The following is a 17,658-nucleotide window of genomic DNA, read 5'->3' as shown; positions in this document are numbered from 1 at the left end:
ATGAAATAAATCAGTGATCCCTTCCACTGTTTTTTTTAACCAGTTCAAAGAAGAAACGGATTCACTGTCAGCAATTCACTCCCCCTTGTGTCACACAGCAGCATTGTTGGATTTAATTGACTTTTTCTTCAGACCAAATGATTAACTGTCAAGAGGAAAGGTTATTGTTGTATTTTCTACCATTTGTTGCCCAGAGCCACACAAACTCAAAAAACTTGACTTCATTCCTTATGGTGACATATCAGTGGGCTAATAGTTTGGGATGTTAAATTATGAGCCTCTACATGTCTTTGACATGTTTGCTGCGAATAGGATGTGAAAATGGCAGAGCATTTTATTGCGAGGCTGACTTCCCTCTTTCTCTCACTATCTTGTTCTGTTCTCCATCTCAACTTGTCAGATGTATTTTTTTCCTCTCGGGACCATGGAGGACGTCAGTCACATCCAGACCCACTTGTTGCTTGGAAACTGTTACTTTTTAATATCGTGTCTCCAATTGGTTGTGTGCTCTGCTCTCTACAGTATGCGATCTGCTGCCCACTCTCTCGCTAAATAAAACGGCCCACCATCTGTGAGCCTATGCTGCAGCCACGGACAGAAATGCACTTTTCCTTTTCCTAATTAACCACACTAGGCCAACTCATTGGGGACCAAAGTGGAGCTCTGTTCTGCCCACTGAGTCATACTTTTAGTCTGGGCGTCAGGAGAGCACTTTGTAAATGTAGGAAGTATAGCTGCCTAGGTAGGGAGTCTGCTAGTCTCATTTGTATAATATGTAATAGTAGTGTGTCAGTCATTTCAAACACATTTTGAAACATTCAGAAAATATTAAGTAGACAGTACCTGAGTGTAGAGAGAAGTCTTAGACTCTATGCTTATGCTTATTGTAGTTGGGAATATGTCCAACATAATCTGTCAACATTTGTTCAGGAAGGAGACCCAGATCAATTCCTCATGTAAGCGTACTTGCACCTGTGCGTCTGTGTGTGAGCACGCTGCTAGGCTTTCGTCTGTCCCATTTTTTGGGATAGATGGAGCCATTAGCTGATGTTTGTATTTTAGCGCCTCGTAAGTGTAGGTTATGTAGTACTTTGGAGCTCCACAAACTCACTCTGTTTGGACCTCCACAAAGAGAAGGCACCATGGACTATAACAAGGTGATTCACAATCTGCTCCCACAAATGTATCAACTGAGGCTTTTAGGAATGACAAATTGTTTAAAGTAGAGCCCGGGTCTACATTCCAAACCACATTTTCTGTTGATACCGTTATATTCCTTTGAGACTGGAGAAATCTGCAGGTCTCAAATGAAAGATTACTTTATTACTTTAATATATTATATAACGGAAGTAGCCTAGTACTTTATTTAAATATAGTTGATGTCAATCCACCTTGGAAAAGAAAACCGAGAGGAATCCAATTGTTTACAGTACCGTTACAGTCTCCAGTGCACTCAGAAAGTATTCAGACAGCTTGACTTTTTCCACATTTTGTTATGTTACAGCCTTATTCTAAAAATTGATTTCATATTTTTCCCCTCACCAATCTACACATAATACCCCATAATGACAAAGCAAATAAAATGTTTTTTTAATTTTGCAAATGTATTAAAAAAAAATAAAAACGAAAATATCACATTTGCTTAAGTATTCAGACCCTTTACTCAGTACTTTGTTGAAGCACGTTTGGCAGTGATTACAGCCTCGAGTCTTGGTGTTGGGTTAAATGGGGCGGCAGGTAGCCTAGTGGTTAGAGCGTTGGAATAGTAAGTTGCAAGATCGAATCCCCGAGCTGACAAGGTACAAATCTGTCGTTCTGCCCCTGAACAAAGCAGTTAACCCACTGTTACTAGGCCATCGTTGCAAATAAGAATTTGTTCTTCACTGACTTGCGTAGTTAAAGGTTAAGGAAAAAAATGCATAAGGCATTCAGTTGTACAACTGACTAGGTATCCCCCTTTCTTGGGTATGACGCTACAAGCTTGGGTAGGTAGCTACAGGCACACCTGTATTTGGGGAGTATTTCCCATTCTTCTCTGAAGATCCTCTTAGTCTTTGTCAGGTTAGATGGGGAACGTCGCCGCACAGCTATTTTCAGGTCTCTGCAGGGAATTTCGATCAGGTTAAAGTGCGGGCTCTGGCTGGGCCACTCAAGGACATTCAGAGACTTGTCCCGAAGCCACTCCTGCGTTGTCTTGGCTGTGTGCTTAAGGTCGTTCTCCTGTTGGAATGTGAACCTTTGCCACAGTCCGAGGTCCTGAGCGCTCTGGAGCAGGTTTTCATCAAGGATCTCACTGTACTTTGCCCGCGATCCTGACTAGTCTCCCAGTCCCTGCCTCTGAAAAACATTCCCACAGCATGATGCTGCCGCCATCATTTTATTATTATTATTTTCACCTTTATTTAACCAGGTAGGCTAGTTGAGAACAAGTTCTCATTTACAACTGCGACCTGGCCAAGATAAAGCAAAGCAGTGCAACACAAATAACACAGAGATACACATGGGATAAACAAGCGTACAGTCAATGACACAATAGGGGGGAAAAGTCTATACAGTGTGTGCAAATGACATGAGGTTAGGCAATAAATAGGCCATAGTAGCAAAGTAATTACAATTTAGCAGATTAACACTGGAGTGATAGATGAGCAGATGATGGTGTGTAAGTAGTGATACTGGTGTGCAAAAGAGCAGAAAAGTAAATAAAAACAGTATGGGGATAAGGTAGGTTGTTTGGGTGGGCTATTTACAGATGGACTATGTACAGCTGCAGCAATCGGTTAGCTGCTCAGATAGCTGATGTTTAAAGTTAGTTAGGGAAATGTAAGTCTCCAGCTTCAGCGATTTTTGCAATTCATTCCAGTCACTGGCAGCAGAGAACTGGAAGGAAAGGCGGCCAAAGGAGGTGTTGGTTTTGGGGAAGACCAGTGAGATATACGTACCTGCTGGAGCGCATGCTACGTGTGGGTGTTGTTATCGTGACCAGTGAGCTGAGATAAAGTGGAGCATTACCTAGCACAGACATAGATGACCTGGAGCCAGTGGGTCTGGCAACGAATATGTAGCGAGGGCCAGCAGACTAGAGCATACAGGTCGCAGTGGTGGGTGGTATAAGGCACTTTGGTAACAAAACGGATGCCACTTTGATAGACTACATCCTATTTGCTGAGTAGAGTATTGGAAGCTATTTTGTAGATGACATCGCCGAATTCGAGGAACGGTAGGATAGTCAGTTTTACTAGGGTAAGTTTGGCGGCATGAGTGAAGGAGGCTTTGTTGCGAAATAGAAAGCTGATTCTAGATTTGATTTTGGATTGGAGATCATGCTTCACCGTAGTGATGGTGCCAGGTTTCCTCCTGACGTGACGCTTGACATTCAGGCCAAAGAGTTCTTGGTTTCATCAGACCAGAGAATCTTGTTTCTCGTGGTCTGATAGTCCTTGAGGTGCCTGTTGGCAAACTCCAAGTGGGCTGTCATGTGCCTTTTACTGAGACAATTCCTTCGACCTCCTGGCTTGGGTTTTGCTCTGATATGCATCAACTGTGGGACTTTATGTACAGTACCATTCAATAGTTTGGACACCTACTCATTCAAGAGTATTTTCTTTATTTTTTACTATTTTCTACATTGTAGAAAAGTGGTGAAGACATCAAAACTATGAAATAACATATGGAATCATGTAGTAACCAAAAGTGTTAAACAAATCAAAATATATTTTATATTTGAGATTCTTGAAAGTAGTCACTCTGCCTTGATGACAGCTTTGCGCGCTCTTGCTTTGCACGTGCATTCTTTGCACATGCATTCTTTCAACCAGCTTCACCTAGAATGCTTTTCCAACAGTCTTGAAGGATTTCCCACATATGCTGAGCACTTGTTGGCTGCTTTTCCTTCACTCTGCGGTCCATCTCATCCCAAACCATCTCAATTGGGTTGAGGTTGGGTGATTGTGGAGGCCAGGTCATCTGATGCAGCACTCCATCACTCTTCTTCTTGGTCATATTGCCCTTACACACCTGGAGGTGTGTTGGGTCATTGTCCTGTTGAAAAACAAATGATAGTCCCACTAAGCGCAAACTAGATGGGATGGGGTATCGCTGCGGAATACTGAGGCAGCAATGCTGGTTAAATGTGCCTTAAATTCTAAATAAATCACTGAAAGTGTCACCAGCAATGCACCCCCACACCACCTCCTCCATGCTTCACGGTGGGAACCACGCATGCAGAGATGATCCGTTTACCTGCATCTCACAAAGACATGGCTGTTGGAACCAACAATCTCAAATTTGGACTCATCAGACCAATGGACAGATTTCCACCATTCTAATATCCATTGCTTGTGTTGCTTGGCCCAAGCAAGTCTCTTATTATTATTGGTGTCCTTTAGTAGTGGTTTCTTTGCAGCTAACAGACCATGAAGGTCTCCTCTGATCAGTTGATGTTAACGTGTCTGTTACTTGAACTCTTTGAAACATTTTATTTGGGCTGCTATCTGAAGTGCAGTTAACTCTAATAACATTATCGTCTGTAGCTAATAACATTATTGTCTGCAGCAGAGGCAACTCTGGGTTTTCCTTTATTGTGGCGGTCCTCATGAGAGCCATTTTCACCATAGCGCTTGATGGTTTTTGCAACTGCACTTGAAGAAAGTTTTATAGTTCTTGAAATTGTTTAACACTTTTTTTCTGTTTACTACCAGATGTATGTGTTATTTCATAGTTTTGATGTCTTCACTATTGTAGAAAAAAGAAGAAAAAAAACTGGAATGAGTATGTGTCCAAACTTTTGACTGGTACTGTATGTAAATAAGGTATTTCTGTTATTTATTTTAAATATATTTGCAAAAATGTCTAAACCTGTTTTTGCTTTGTCATTATTGGTTATTGTGTGTAGATAGATTAGGGGGGAAAAAGTAATTTAATCCATTTTAGAATAAGGCTTTAACATAACAAAATGTGGAGAAGGGGAAGGAGTCTGAATACTTTTTGAATGCACTGTATATCAAATCAAATGTATTTATAAAGCCCTTCTTACATCAGCTGATCTCAAAGTGCTGTACAGAAACCCAGCCTAAAACCCCAAACCGCAAGCAATGCAGGTGTAGAAGCATGCCAGGTTCTTCATCCTCTAGTCAACTGTAATTTTAGCTGTTTGCAAATAAATGTTTTTCTAGACTCCATATTGACTTGTGAGGTACATGAACTTCTGACAACTTTGATTCAGTGTGAATTGTTCATGTAATGATGATGATTGATTTGTTGTCCATTACAAACTTTCTTGCAGAATAATTTATAAATACTGAAAAGGCTACTAAAACTACAGAAAGGCTCTTAAAATGGAGGATTGATTTGGATTTAATGTAGCTGAAGGGCGGTTGGTGACTGTTTGTCAGACATGGGAGAAGTCAGTACTCAGTCATTCGGTCCATGTGTACTTGAGCCTCATGTCCTGGGCCTGGCCAGGGTAGAGCAGAGAGCCAGGGCCCTGCCTTTATAAAAGGCCTGTCGTCAGTAATGTATTCTCCCTTTGAGCACCTGTCTTGGCAAGTAGCGAGCAGGCCGCCGGAGAGTTTGACAGCCTTAGAGCCGCCCTGACACAGCCCAACCGCTAAAGACTGGAAAATGTGTGTTGCTGAGGGAACCCTCATGAAATATGAATGGATGCTCCTGCTTTTTCTAGACATGTTTAATCACGTCAGAGGATTTTCTAGTCCACGCTCCTACATTGAACTTAAAGGGGCCTTCCAGGTCTGCAGTATTCAATTGTTTCAAAATGTATTTTGATTTGTCAGGACTTTTTGAGAGACGTGTGTGTACTCTGAGTAGTGGTTCTGGGTTGATCTACAGTTTATCCTACTTTGACTGGCCATGCAGCAAGACTTTCCTCCTCTCATCATACTGCATAAATACTGCATTTACCTAGTTAGACTTGAACTGTTTTGGAACCATCACTGTCTTTTACTAATCTGTGCTAACACTTAACAGGAGTATGTTTCTCTCCTTTCTACACTGCAAGTGCACTTGATGGGTTCAGGCGCTCCTTGAAATTTGTTTGCTGATCACCTCTCCAATTAGCTGGTTATAAGAGCTGTGGAAGTGACCAGCCTTTTACAGAAGCCTCTTAGGCCGTCTTCTGTGGAGAAACAAATTATTTTCAATGGTGATATTTTCTCCATTAATGGATTTATTCATTTATGCATGGAGGGTTGTTAGATTCTCTGTCACCGGACTTAATACGTATCCTTTTGTTTTTTATTTTGGTGTGCAAAACAATCCATCAAGTCAAATGCTTTTGAAGTGTTTTCCTCACTGCAGAAATTCAAATACCGAGCACAGTAAGATGACCATTTTCTCTCATAGCTTAGAGTTTACTAATCCACTGAACTGAAACACTGATCAGTTTCCATTGTATTTAGAGCTAGAAAAACATCCAACTGGTCGAATATTTAATAAGAAACGATTTAATGAGCCATCTGAAATGACCATTGCAGATGTCTCGGGGGCACTTCGTTTTACGCTACTGCTTCCACAATGTTTGTATGATGTTAACAGGAAATTATCTGGCAACAAATTGATATGTTAGAGTTCAACACAATTGGTAACTACTGTATCTGGTACTAAATTGTACCCGTGAAACTGTTTAATTATTTAATTGGTTAGCTTATTACTGTGTAATTAACATGTTACCATGTAAGCCTACCATAAGGCTTTCACAGACTCAAACAATGTCAACACAATCTTTTCAGCTTGGGGAAGCCTGATGAAGACAATTTAGTTGTGAACACTATACTATATTAATGAAAATAGTTGTTTTGTACATATAGCCAGCCTAATGCCGAGGTAAATGGCTGGTAACATTCGTAAAAAAGACTGCCTCTGATTATTTAGATCTTTAATTTATTGAAAAATGAATTTCAAAATGTGTAGGCCTACTTAGTATATTTTATAACATGCAACATCTTTTGAAACATCTTTCTTTTCTTTTGAAACAACTTTGAATGAACTGTTGCTCAGTTCATGCAAAGTTGTTCTGCTAAGTCTGCCATTGAATCCAACTGGCTTGTTTAAACAAAGGTTTTCTCAGTCACTCCCCCTTTCTCATGTTTGAGTGGAGTCCTGAAAGCCCTCCCAAATATTGTGCTCTCCCTGTCAGTCTGGGATCGTCTTCGCTCCCATTCACCAGCTGAGCCGGAGCGCTGACTTGGAGGAATAATTCAGACTGGGTAGAGCAGCCGATAAGCACCGCTGTTTTGTTTTAGGGACGCTGCTGCTGTTGGAACAGCTTTGACAAATGAAGCAAGGTTTTTTCTCCCTCTTATCATGCTCCCCCTCTAACCCTTTCTCTCCCTCCTCTCTTTCTCGCTCTCCCTCTTTCTCCATCTTTCCCTCTCTCTCCCTCTTTCTCCATCTTTCCCTCTCTCTCCCTCCCTCTCTCTCTGGTACCTAAAGAGGTCAATTTCGGCTGTTTCTTTCTTATCCCCTGCTCTTACACAGAGATAGTCAAAGCCCTTTGTAAGCTTTACTCAGCCTTGAAAGATCAAGGTCAATATCTAACAGGGCACACTTTGCAACTCCATAATTATGTATGTGAAGCGTGTGTCAGATGAAAAGAGGTGTCTGCTCTTTTCCAAGGTTAATTCACTGGAAAGTACAATAAGCCTATTGGGCCATCCAGTGGAGAGCACTGTAGGTTAACCTTCGCCTCAAGGGGAGAGAGAAGGGGAGAGAAGTCTATGCACATTTTTTGACATGGCAGTTGGTTAGGAGATGATTGAACAAGGCTTCATTTGTCGTTGTCTTTTCATCTCTGCTGTCTCTTCCTTTAGGTGACGTTGGGGAAGGTGCTGAAAGCCATCGTGGTGATGAGAAGCTTGTTCATAGACCGGACCATCGTGAGAGGATTCAACGAGAATGTGTATTCTGAGGATGGCAAGGTATTGTGTTCAGGGTTAAAAGGGAGGTTAGTGCCCAAACAGCTGGATTGGGTTGTACTGCATGAGATGGTGAGGTGCGACCCTCTCTCCATTGAAAAAATATGCATACGGTATTACTTCACATAAGGTATTACTTCACATAAGGTATTACATTACAAAAAGTATTACTTTTACACTCAGGTCAAGAGACGTCATGCTAGGCATATTATCTGTTCACATCCCAGGAGACTTCAGTCGAAAGGTCTTCACAGGTCCCAAAAATGTTGATCCATTCTGAAATGGATCCGTGGCTTTCCCACATGACCCAATATGCATCCCGGAGCCAACTAGGTAAAAAACATGTCGATGTGCCCTTGAGCAAGGGCACGTAACCCTAAATGCTCCTTTAAGTCACTCTGAATAAGAGTGTCTGATAAATAACTCAAATGTATAAAAATATATATATATGTAAAATCAAAAAATTAAAAGCCATGAAAAAATTTTTTTTTAAGAGAGACCAATTCTGAATGTACTCGAGGACAGACCTGTGCCGGTTCGGATTAGAGAGACCCATTCACTTCCGAGAGTAGAAAAAGAGAGAGAGAAACCTGCTAGCGCCATCAATAAACAAGCGATATTGGCCAAATTATTTACAGTTGAAGTCAGAAGTTTACATACACCTTAGCCAAATACATTTAAACTCAGTTTTTCACAATTCCTGACATTTAATCTAAGCCAAAATTCTTATACAAGGGGGTTGATGGTCTCCAGCTGCTAACGTAAGACGATGCAATCCAGGATCTGGACCTCCATTCCTCATTGTCAGTTTTCTGTTGGCACGGCTGAATAATTTAGGTGACCACTTCCTCTCTTGCACACTCACATGAAAAACTTGTAAAGAATATGTGACATTGGCTTTCCTCTACGATTTCCACTCTATCAGATTCAACATTAATCCCTAATTAATTTTGAATGTGGCTCTGTGTTGGTGTTTCACCCTCACTCAGCCAGAGAGTGAGGACTCTTTGAACTGACATCAATATTAGGAGTCCATCAAAGCCACAGAGAACCTTGATCACCATTAATTATTCCAATGAATGGTAGACTTCTGAACCTCCTGCCAGAACAATGCTGTCTGATGTACTCAACTGTGTATGTGTGCGCACACACAAGCACATGCATGGATTTAGTGTTCAAATCGAGCTCTCACATACACTACCGTTCAAAAATGTAGTGTCACTTAGAAATGTCCTTGTTTTTGAAAGAAAAGCACATTTTTTGTCCATTAAAATAACACTAAATTGATCAGAAATACAGTGTAGACATAGTTATCCTCTTAAAGCTAGGGGGCACTATTTCTATGTTTGGAAAAATAACGTTCCCAAAGTAAACGGCCTATTTCTCAGGACCAGATGCTAGAATATGCATGTAATTGACAGATTAGGATAGAAAACACTCTAAAGGTTCCAAAACTGTAAAAATATTGTCTGTGAGTATAACAGAACTGATATTGCAAGCGAAAGCCTGAGAAAAATCCAATCAGGAAGTGAATCTTATTTTGAAACCCCTGTGTTCCTATGCATCCCTATGGCCCATTTGAAAGGGCTATCAACCAGATTGGAACCAGTATGGATATAATTTGGAATTTTTGTCTGCGTTGTCGTGACCGCTCTTTCCGGTGGATTCCTGGGCATAACGCCCCAAACTAACGGAGGTATTTGGATATATAAAAAAAATATTTATGGAACAAAAGGAACATTTGTTGTCTAACTGGGAGTCTTGTGAGTGAAAACATCCGAAGATCATCAAAGGTAATCGATTAATTTGATTGCTTTTCTGATTTTCGTGACCAAGTTACCTGATGCTAGGTGTACTTATCGTTTTGTCGAGCAATCGATAAACTTACACAAACGCTTGTATTGCTTTCACTGTAAAGCTAAATCTGAGACGACAGGTGGATTAACAAAAGGCTACACTGTGTTTTCCTATGTTGCACTTGTGATTTAATGAATATTAATATTTTCTAGTCCTCAACTGGCAGCTTCATTAAATAGTACCCGCATTTGCCCATCTTAATCTTTTATTTTTATTGGCCAGTCTGAGATATGGCTTTTTCTTTGCAGCTCTGGCCAACATCCCAGAGTTGTATCTTCACTGTTGATGTTGAGACTGAGGTTTTGTGGGTACTATGTAATGAAGCTGCCAGTTGAGGACTTGTGGGGTGTCTGTTTCTCAAACTAGACACTCTAATGTACTTGTCCTCTTGCTCAGTTGTGCACCGGGGCCTCCCACTCCTCTTTCTATTGTGGTTAGAGCCAGTTTACACAGCAGTAGTACACAGACAGCAATGTACCAGATCTTCAGTTTCTTAACAATTTCTCACATGGAATAGCCTTCATTTCTCAGAAAAAGAATTGACTGATGAGTTTAGGAAGAAAGTCCTTTGTTCTGGTCATTTTGAGCCTGTAAAATCGAACCCACAAATGCTGATGCTCCAGATACACAACTAGTCTAAAGAAGGCCAGTTTTATTGATTCTTTAATCAGTACGACAATTTTCAGCTGTGGTAACATAATCACAAAATACTTTCATAATGATCAATTAGCCTTTTAAAATTATAAATTTGGATTAGATAACACAACGTGCCATTGGAACGCAGAAGTGATGGTTGCTGATTATGGGCATCTGTAGATATTCCATAGATATTCCAGCTACAATAGTCATTTAAAACATTAACAATGTCTACACTGTATTTCTGATCAATTTGGTGTTATTTTAATAGACAAAAAGCATGCTTTTCTTTCAAAAACAAGGACATTTCTAAGTGACCCCAAACTTTTGAACGGTAGTGTATATGTAACTGCCACAACTACCCAGGGTACTTTATAGAGATAATGTGCTCCATGGAAAATGTTTTTAAGTCCAGACATTCCCAAAGCTCCACCTAGGATGAGTTCGACAGACACAACAGCAGCCAGGGTTTTGTTTAGGATGTCTCGCACCCCCGCCCCTCAGGCTCCAACATCCCTATTTCTGCCGTTTTCTCCACTAATTATCATACGGTACGAAGCAGCAGGAGCAGCAAGCTGAACCTTCTAGCATACAGAGAGAGAGGGAAAAGGAGAAGGAAAACTGCACTATCAAAGGAGGGCTTCAAAGACTATCGAATGCATCTCTTGGGTAATTTGTGATCCTGTCTTATTTTCCCTTCAAAGGGTCTCTGTGTGTCGGTAGTGGGTAAAGGGACAGAGGGGGATTGAATCCGATTTCTCTAATAAATGCTGACACCAGGCCTGTTTGATATTAGTTTCAGGGTAGTGTTTTGATTTGTTATCGCCTTTGAAACTGTTTGGATGACCTTCGCACAATCTCCTGCCCTTCTCTCCCAGTTCACCGAAGGACCATGCAAGTCACAGGACAGCAGGGGATCCAGAAGAGAGGAGCCATTTGAATTTAAAATATAGACCTGATCAAATTATCAATACAATGTTAATGAATGGTATTACAAAAATTATAGACTTAAGTGAATGTTGATGGTGTAGTCCAGAGGTATTTAACTCTCCCCCCACCTTTATTTAACCAGGTAGGCCAGTTGGTAACAAGTTCTCGTTTACAACTTTTCTGTTCTACCTGATGAATGAATGGCACACACCTGGTGTCGCGGGTCTAAATCAGTCCCTGATTAGAGGGGAACATTGAAAAAATACAGTGGAACTGGCTTCGAAGTCCATAGTTGAGTTTGGGGGAGGTCAGTCTTGATGATGACGACACGTGTACTCCAATCTCATTGTTCTAAATTCTCAAAATTAACACTTGCTGTGATTTGTATCGTATACAACTGAAGAAATTGATGTGTGTGGATGTGAAAATGTACGATTGATTACATAGATATGAGAATAATATCATTTTCTCTCCTCAGCTGGATATCTGGTCAAAGTCAAACTATCAGGTATTTCAGAAGGTGAGACCCTATCTCTATGTTTACTCCAAACGGAGATACAATGCACAACCCTCTGTGCAACCCTCTGTCTCTCTCCCATTGGGCCAGCTGTTGCTGGGTGTTCTCTCCCACTTGTCAAGCCCTGTCATACCAAAATGTACTCTGTTTCCAGTCTGATTTAATTTCAAACTCATTTCTGGCGAGCATATGGGGGTTATGAGTCGTCTTCACTTCCCTCTCATCCTCCCTCACCATATCTCATCAGGCGGAGTCATCGCCATGGCAGCATATGGGCAGCCAGAAAGCCACACACACCAACGACTGGGATGGAGCCAGCATTAATAGAAAGAGAGCCCCCAATTGTGTTTTTCATAGAGCATTGTCACTTGTGCCCCCTGGCTGTTCAAAGCACAGTATGTTTATTTCTTGATCTCATCCTACTGCTAAGTCAAACAGACCGTGGGAAGGCGATAGAAAGGGAGGATGGCACCTCTCAGCTTCCCCTCCCATCTGTCACTGCACTGCCAAGGTCTGACTTGTCACAAAAGCCTCTTTGTTAACCGCCCAGTCATATCCTTACATCTTCTTTGAGGAAAAAGCCACCCCTTCTGCTTTGATATGTTTTCCCTGTGCATTTAGTGTACTATATTCCTGCCATGTGCTGCTAATAGCCGTGTCCCTCATGGTTTGCCAGATGGTAAAAATGTAATAGCAGTGGACATATTGACTGGACACAGAATAAAACAATACTAGCTACATCGACAGAAGAACTTAGTTACGTAATAGATGGCCCGCAGATAATTACATGTGGGATGAATATTTGATTTTGATCAAAGTATTAAGAATTTTAAAAAACAGTCACTGCCAAGTGAATGTGTAGGAGTGAGAGATGGATACAGTATACGCTATGATTAGTATTGCTCCAATGACAACCGTGCAGTAGTCTACCAGAACTCTTTTAGTTATTTTAAAAGTTGAGTAATAAGTACTCTGTCTTTGAAAACATCTTGTTTTACTTGACCGCTTGAATTGATTATGTTATGTAATGCTTGCTCATAAAACCATATAGAATTGAAAATGAACTGGCAGGTTTAATGTGATTTTATTGTTTCAGGTTTAGCAGAGACATCTGGAATGTTCGCAAATGTTCATGGGTTTTTACAAGCCCCGTTTTCTCTCTTAAGGTTACGGATCATGCCACCACTGCTCTGCTGCACTACCAACTTCCACAAATGCCCGACGTGGTGGTACGGTCCTTCATGGTGAGCACATTCACAAAGCAAACGCTCTACATAACCCTCTCCCACCCTGTGTCTGAGCTCCTCTACTTGATAATCCACTGTCTTTTGTCCCATATCTTCACCATGTACATACACATAGCTGATGGATTGCACTTCCATTGCTAGTCAGTCCAGGCATCTTATCACACATTACTGTAACAGTACCTCATTTGATTTAAAGCTCAGAGACTAATTTTTTATAAGGGGAGGAGGGGGTTGAAAATTGTCAGGCTATTACTGAATAACTACTGGTTGAGTCAGACAAAGCTTCCATCTCTCACTGACGCTAGTAGCCAGACACCACATAGAGTCCAATACAGGAGGTACCTCAGGAAGCATAGAAAATACTTGTCATTGTTATTGTGTGATGTATCAGGTACCATCGGATGTTCTTACTCCTGGCTTCCCGGAGTGCAGGGCGGGGTTATATATTAGTGTTTTGATGTTTTAGTCTTTAAATAGCCCGACTGTCCACTCTGTAGATCCATGCTCTTAGTGCTGAAGTGAGGGAGATTGATTAGCCGCTCCTCTCCGGTGCTGAAAATCAATGAGATACTATTTTGATCTGACCCGGCCAGGGTGTGGTGGCTGGGTAGCACCGCCGTCCTTTAGGGAGGGGTTTAAAACGGACAGCTCAACGGCTCGGCTTCAGGGCCAACAGTGGGGCACCTCCTTTACTGGCCTGTCCTCATTTACAGCTTGACACTGTCCAGAAAGACATGATCACTACATACCCAGACATCACCATGTTTTGAAACGTCTTAAGACATCTTAAAAAGTCAAGACATCTTTAAGGTGCATCTATAGACTGTCTCAATACGTTTGAAGACAATCTTAGAATGAATGAGACGTTTCAAGGAACTATAAATAGTATTTATATGGTTAAGTTGTATACATATTGATTCCATGTTTGTCTTGTAGTGATTTGGCAATCACTTACTCATTGCTAGCACAAACTTTACAAACAGATCTGTTTAAAACAGATCACTTCAACACTTGCAGGATACCTCTGATGTGCTAGAGTAGGACCTAAGAACAGTGAAATACAATATTACATTTAAGTATGTGATTATTTCTCAATATATGTAAATATTCAGATAAAAAAGATGGGCAAGACTCCAGGCTCTGTCGCAGCCGGCCACAACCGGGAGACCCATAGGACTGCTCACAATTGGCCCAACGTCATTAGGGGAGGGTTTGGCTGGCAGGGATGTTCTTGTCCCATCGCGCACTAGGGACTCCTGTGGCGGGCCGGGCGTAATGCAGGCTGACACGGTCGCCAGGTGTACAGTGTTTCCTCCGACACATTGGTGCGGCTGGGATCCGGGTGAAGCGGGCGTTGTGTCAAGAATCAGTGTGGCTTGGTTGGGTTGTGTTTCGGGAAGATGCACGGCTCTCGACCTTCGCCTCTCCCGAGTTCTGTACGGGAGTTGCAACGATGGGACAAGACTGTAACTACCAATTGGGTACCACGAAATTGGGAGAAAAAAGGTGCAAAAAAATGTTTGATATAAAATAGATGGTCATGATAGGAAACTAAATGTACAGATTCTTAGAAGTAGATGGTCATGATAGGAAGCTAAATGTACAGATTCATAGAAATAGGAAGCTAAATGTACAAAGTTATTGTGCTGATGTTGCTTCCAGAGGTAGTTTGGACCTCGGTAGTGAGTGTTGCAACCAAAGACAGGCGATTTTTACGCGCTTCAGCATTCGGCGGTCCTGTCCTCTGATCTAAAAGTAAAAGGGTGTGAGTACTTTCTGAAGGTACTGTATGTCTGCAATCAATCCTGTTGAATGGAACAGTTGGCCTAAGTCCCGTCTTAAATAGCTACTAAAACAGTCAAACAAATATGGGTTTTCTGCACCTGTTTCTCAGTTGCTATTCCAGAGACATTTCTCTCTCCTTACACATAACTGTATGTAGTCTTCTGGTTGCAGAGCTGACCTGAGATTGTTGTAATGGGTCTTTTCTCACGCTTCCCAGTGACAGTGGTGAACATTACCCTGGCTGGTGATGAATCTTGGAGCAGGGTTTTAATCCTTTAGATTGATGGTGCCGGTGAATGTGTTCTGCCAGGTGTGTGACTGAGAAGGAGGTGTGGCTGGCTGTAGCCCACTGACTGGCTGGGAGAGAAAGCGGGGGGAGCCCAAGCAGGAGGAGAGGCTCCATTTCACCCCCCTAGGTGGATCAACCGCAGGCCCCCACATTGGGTCTCTCTCACCATTGTCAGCACATATGCTCATTGTAGTGGCCATCATTGAGTTTTGATTAAAAATGTCATGTTTTACTAGAATCAGTCTATTGGTGAATCCTCCTGACAAATATATCACTGTCCTCCAGCCTGAATGTCCCTTTTCTACTCTCCTCGGCAGACCTGGCTAAGAAGCTACATCAAGCTGTTCCAGACCCCTTGTCAGCGCTGTGGAAAGTTTCTGCAAGAGGGACTTCCCCCGACCTGGAGAGACTTTCGTACCCTGGAGGCCTTCCACGACACGTGCAGGCAATGAGGAAACGGTGGGGACAGGTTCCATTGGAAACTGCTCTGAACAACTCATCTGATAAGACGAGAGCATGGCAAGACTTCACCTTCTCTTCAACCTCTGTCTACATTGTGCATATAGAGCAACAACCCCGGGATATATAGACTATCATGCCCGGTAGTCCACTTCCTGTTTGAATAGGCATCAGGTAGCCGACTGGGATGAAGAGAGGGCTTCAGTACGTAGGGGGAATTCAAGTTTACAGACGTCAACATCCAAATTAAAATGCCAAGACTGCCACCGTTGACTCTTCCATCATTAACATGACATGAATGTTGTTTAGGTCTGTAAGTCCCCCCCTCCCCTGCTGTATATGATGATGTCATATTAATGAGTCTACCTTTAACCTAATCTCACACAGCTGACCAAATGTTTGCCTTAGAGAATTGTTGCTCCTACTCCAGTCCCCTGGTTGTGCGGCAACCTTTTCTTCTGTTCCACACAACTCTCCAAATAAGTTATTTTGCATCAAAGGCTGAGCGAACATATTCATGCCCCTTGTGCCGTTTTTTGGCATTGTGTTGTAATTGGTCACTTTTATACAAGAGCTGGGTTTAATATTTCTTGATCTATGCTGGATATGTGGAGGGAAAAGTATTTTTTGGTTGTTAAAAAGTCAACTTCAAAAAGTAGGTCATGACCCTTATGTATTTAGATGGCAAGCGAAGGGAATTGCTAATTTTGTATAGATGTAATATCTTAATTTTATCACCCTATTGCAGGAGAACTTCCTGCAAAGCAGGAAATGTTTAACTTGTAGTCTATTTGAGGTTTTAAAAGTTTGTAATTTCCATTTAGTAGTTTGACTTGATTTTCCCTTACAAAAAAATGTATCAACCCCTACATAAAATGTCCATAAATTATAATCCACATAATTTCAGTTTCCTGTTGCTGCAGGATTATTTTCTTGCTGTACCAAACTGGCTCAAATGAAGATCCTACATCTGTAGAATTAGGCGCCTGCCTTTTTGTACATTTTCAAAATAGTCTTTTTTTATAACCATTGTCTAAATAAAGTACAGAATTGTTTTAATTGTAGCCGTCTGTCATCTTATCTCAGTCTTCTAGAGGAAAGGGTCTTGTCAATTCACAACACATTTTGAATATCTCTAGTCTTCAATGTTGTTCATCAATTTTCAGATTAGACATTACGCATGCATTTCATCATTCATGGGGCTCTTTGTGACTGTGAACAGCAGTTATCAAGGATCCTTTTGCACATTCTCAAAGAGCGTACAGTTCAGTCAAATGTAGTGTAAATGTTTTACACCACATGCAAAACTGAAATACTGAAATCAAGGTATTTTAAGTCACAAAGAGACAGCACACAACACTCTCCGAACTAAAAACTTTGTTGCACAGTTTTGAAAAAACTATGAGTTTGTGAGGGGTTGAGATTGCATGAAGAGTGAAAGTAGAATGGGCCATTGTTTCGTAACCTCCCCAGTACAGTACGGACATTGTACTTTGTCACCTCTGTACATGTCGCTTTCTGGCTTTCCAGCTCTGAATGATTGATTTTGTTTATGTTACGATGTAGAATCAGCCATAGAAAGAGCTATTCAGATGAACCATAAAAGGAATAATGATGATGGTGGTAACAGCATACTGTTAGTGCCGTCTCCTCCATAGGACAGAACTGTGTGTCTGTCCATCTGTTTTGTCCGTCGAAGGTTTGCTGTGTCTGTCAGCGTAGTGTCCAGAACATGAAGGTGCTACCAGGAGACAGGCCAGTACATCAGAAGACGTGGAGGAGGCCGTAGGAGGGCAACAACCCAGCAGCAGGACCGCTACCTCCGCCTTTGTGCAAGGAGGAGCACTGCCAGAGCCCTGCAAAATGACCTCCAGCAGACCACAAATGTGCATGTGTCTGCTCAAACGGTCAGAAACAGACTCCATGAGGGTGGTATGAGGGCCCGACGTCCACCGGTTGGGGTTTGTGCTTACAGCCCAACACCGTACAGGACGTTTGGCATTTGCAAGA

General features: G+C 41.7%; 1 protein-coding gene across 1 annotated transcript in view; it reads left to right on the top strand.

Moving 5' to 3' along the window:
- med27 (mediator complex subunit 27) overlaps positions 1-16,707 on the top strand; it is a 92,097-nt gene extending 75,390 nt beyond the window's left edge. Inside the window, exons 5-8 of the mRNA XM_046347954.1 lie at positions 7,824-7,931; positions 11,830-11,871; positions 13,035-13,112; positions 15,507-16,707. Coding sequence (XP_046203910.1) covers positions 7,824-7,931; positions 11,830-11,871; positions 13,035-13,112; positions 15,507-15,641 — 363 coding nt within the window. The 3' untranslated portion in view covers positions 15,642-16,707. The remainder of the gene's footprint in view (positions 1-7,823; positions 7,932-11,829; positions 11,872-13,034; positions 13,113-15,506) is intronic.
- Positions 16,708-17,658: the final 951 nt, after the last annotated feature.

This window comes from Oncorhynchus gorbuscha, linkage group LG04 (assembly GCF_021184085.1).
Source record: "Oncorhynchus gorbuscha isolate QuinsamMale2020 ecotype Even-year linkage group LG04, OgorEven_v1.0, whole genome shotgun sequence".
NCBI lineage: Eukaryota > Metazoa > Chordata > Actinopteri > Salmoniformes > Salmonidae > Oncorhynchus > Oncorhynchus gorbuscha.
Note: the sequence above shows the minus strand (reverse complement) of the source record. Positions and strands in the feature narration are given on the sequence as shown.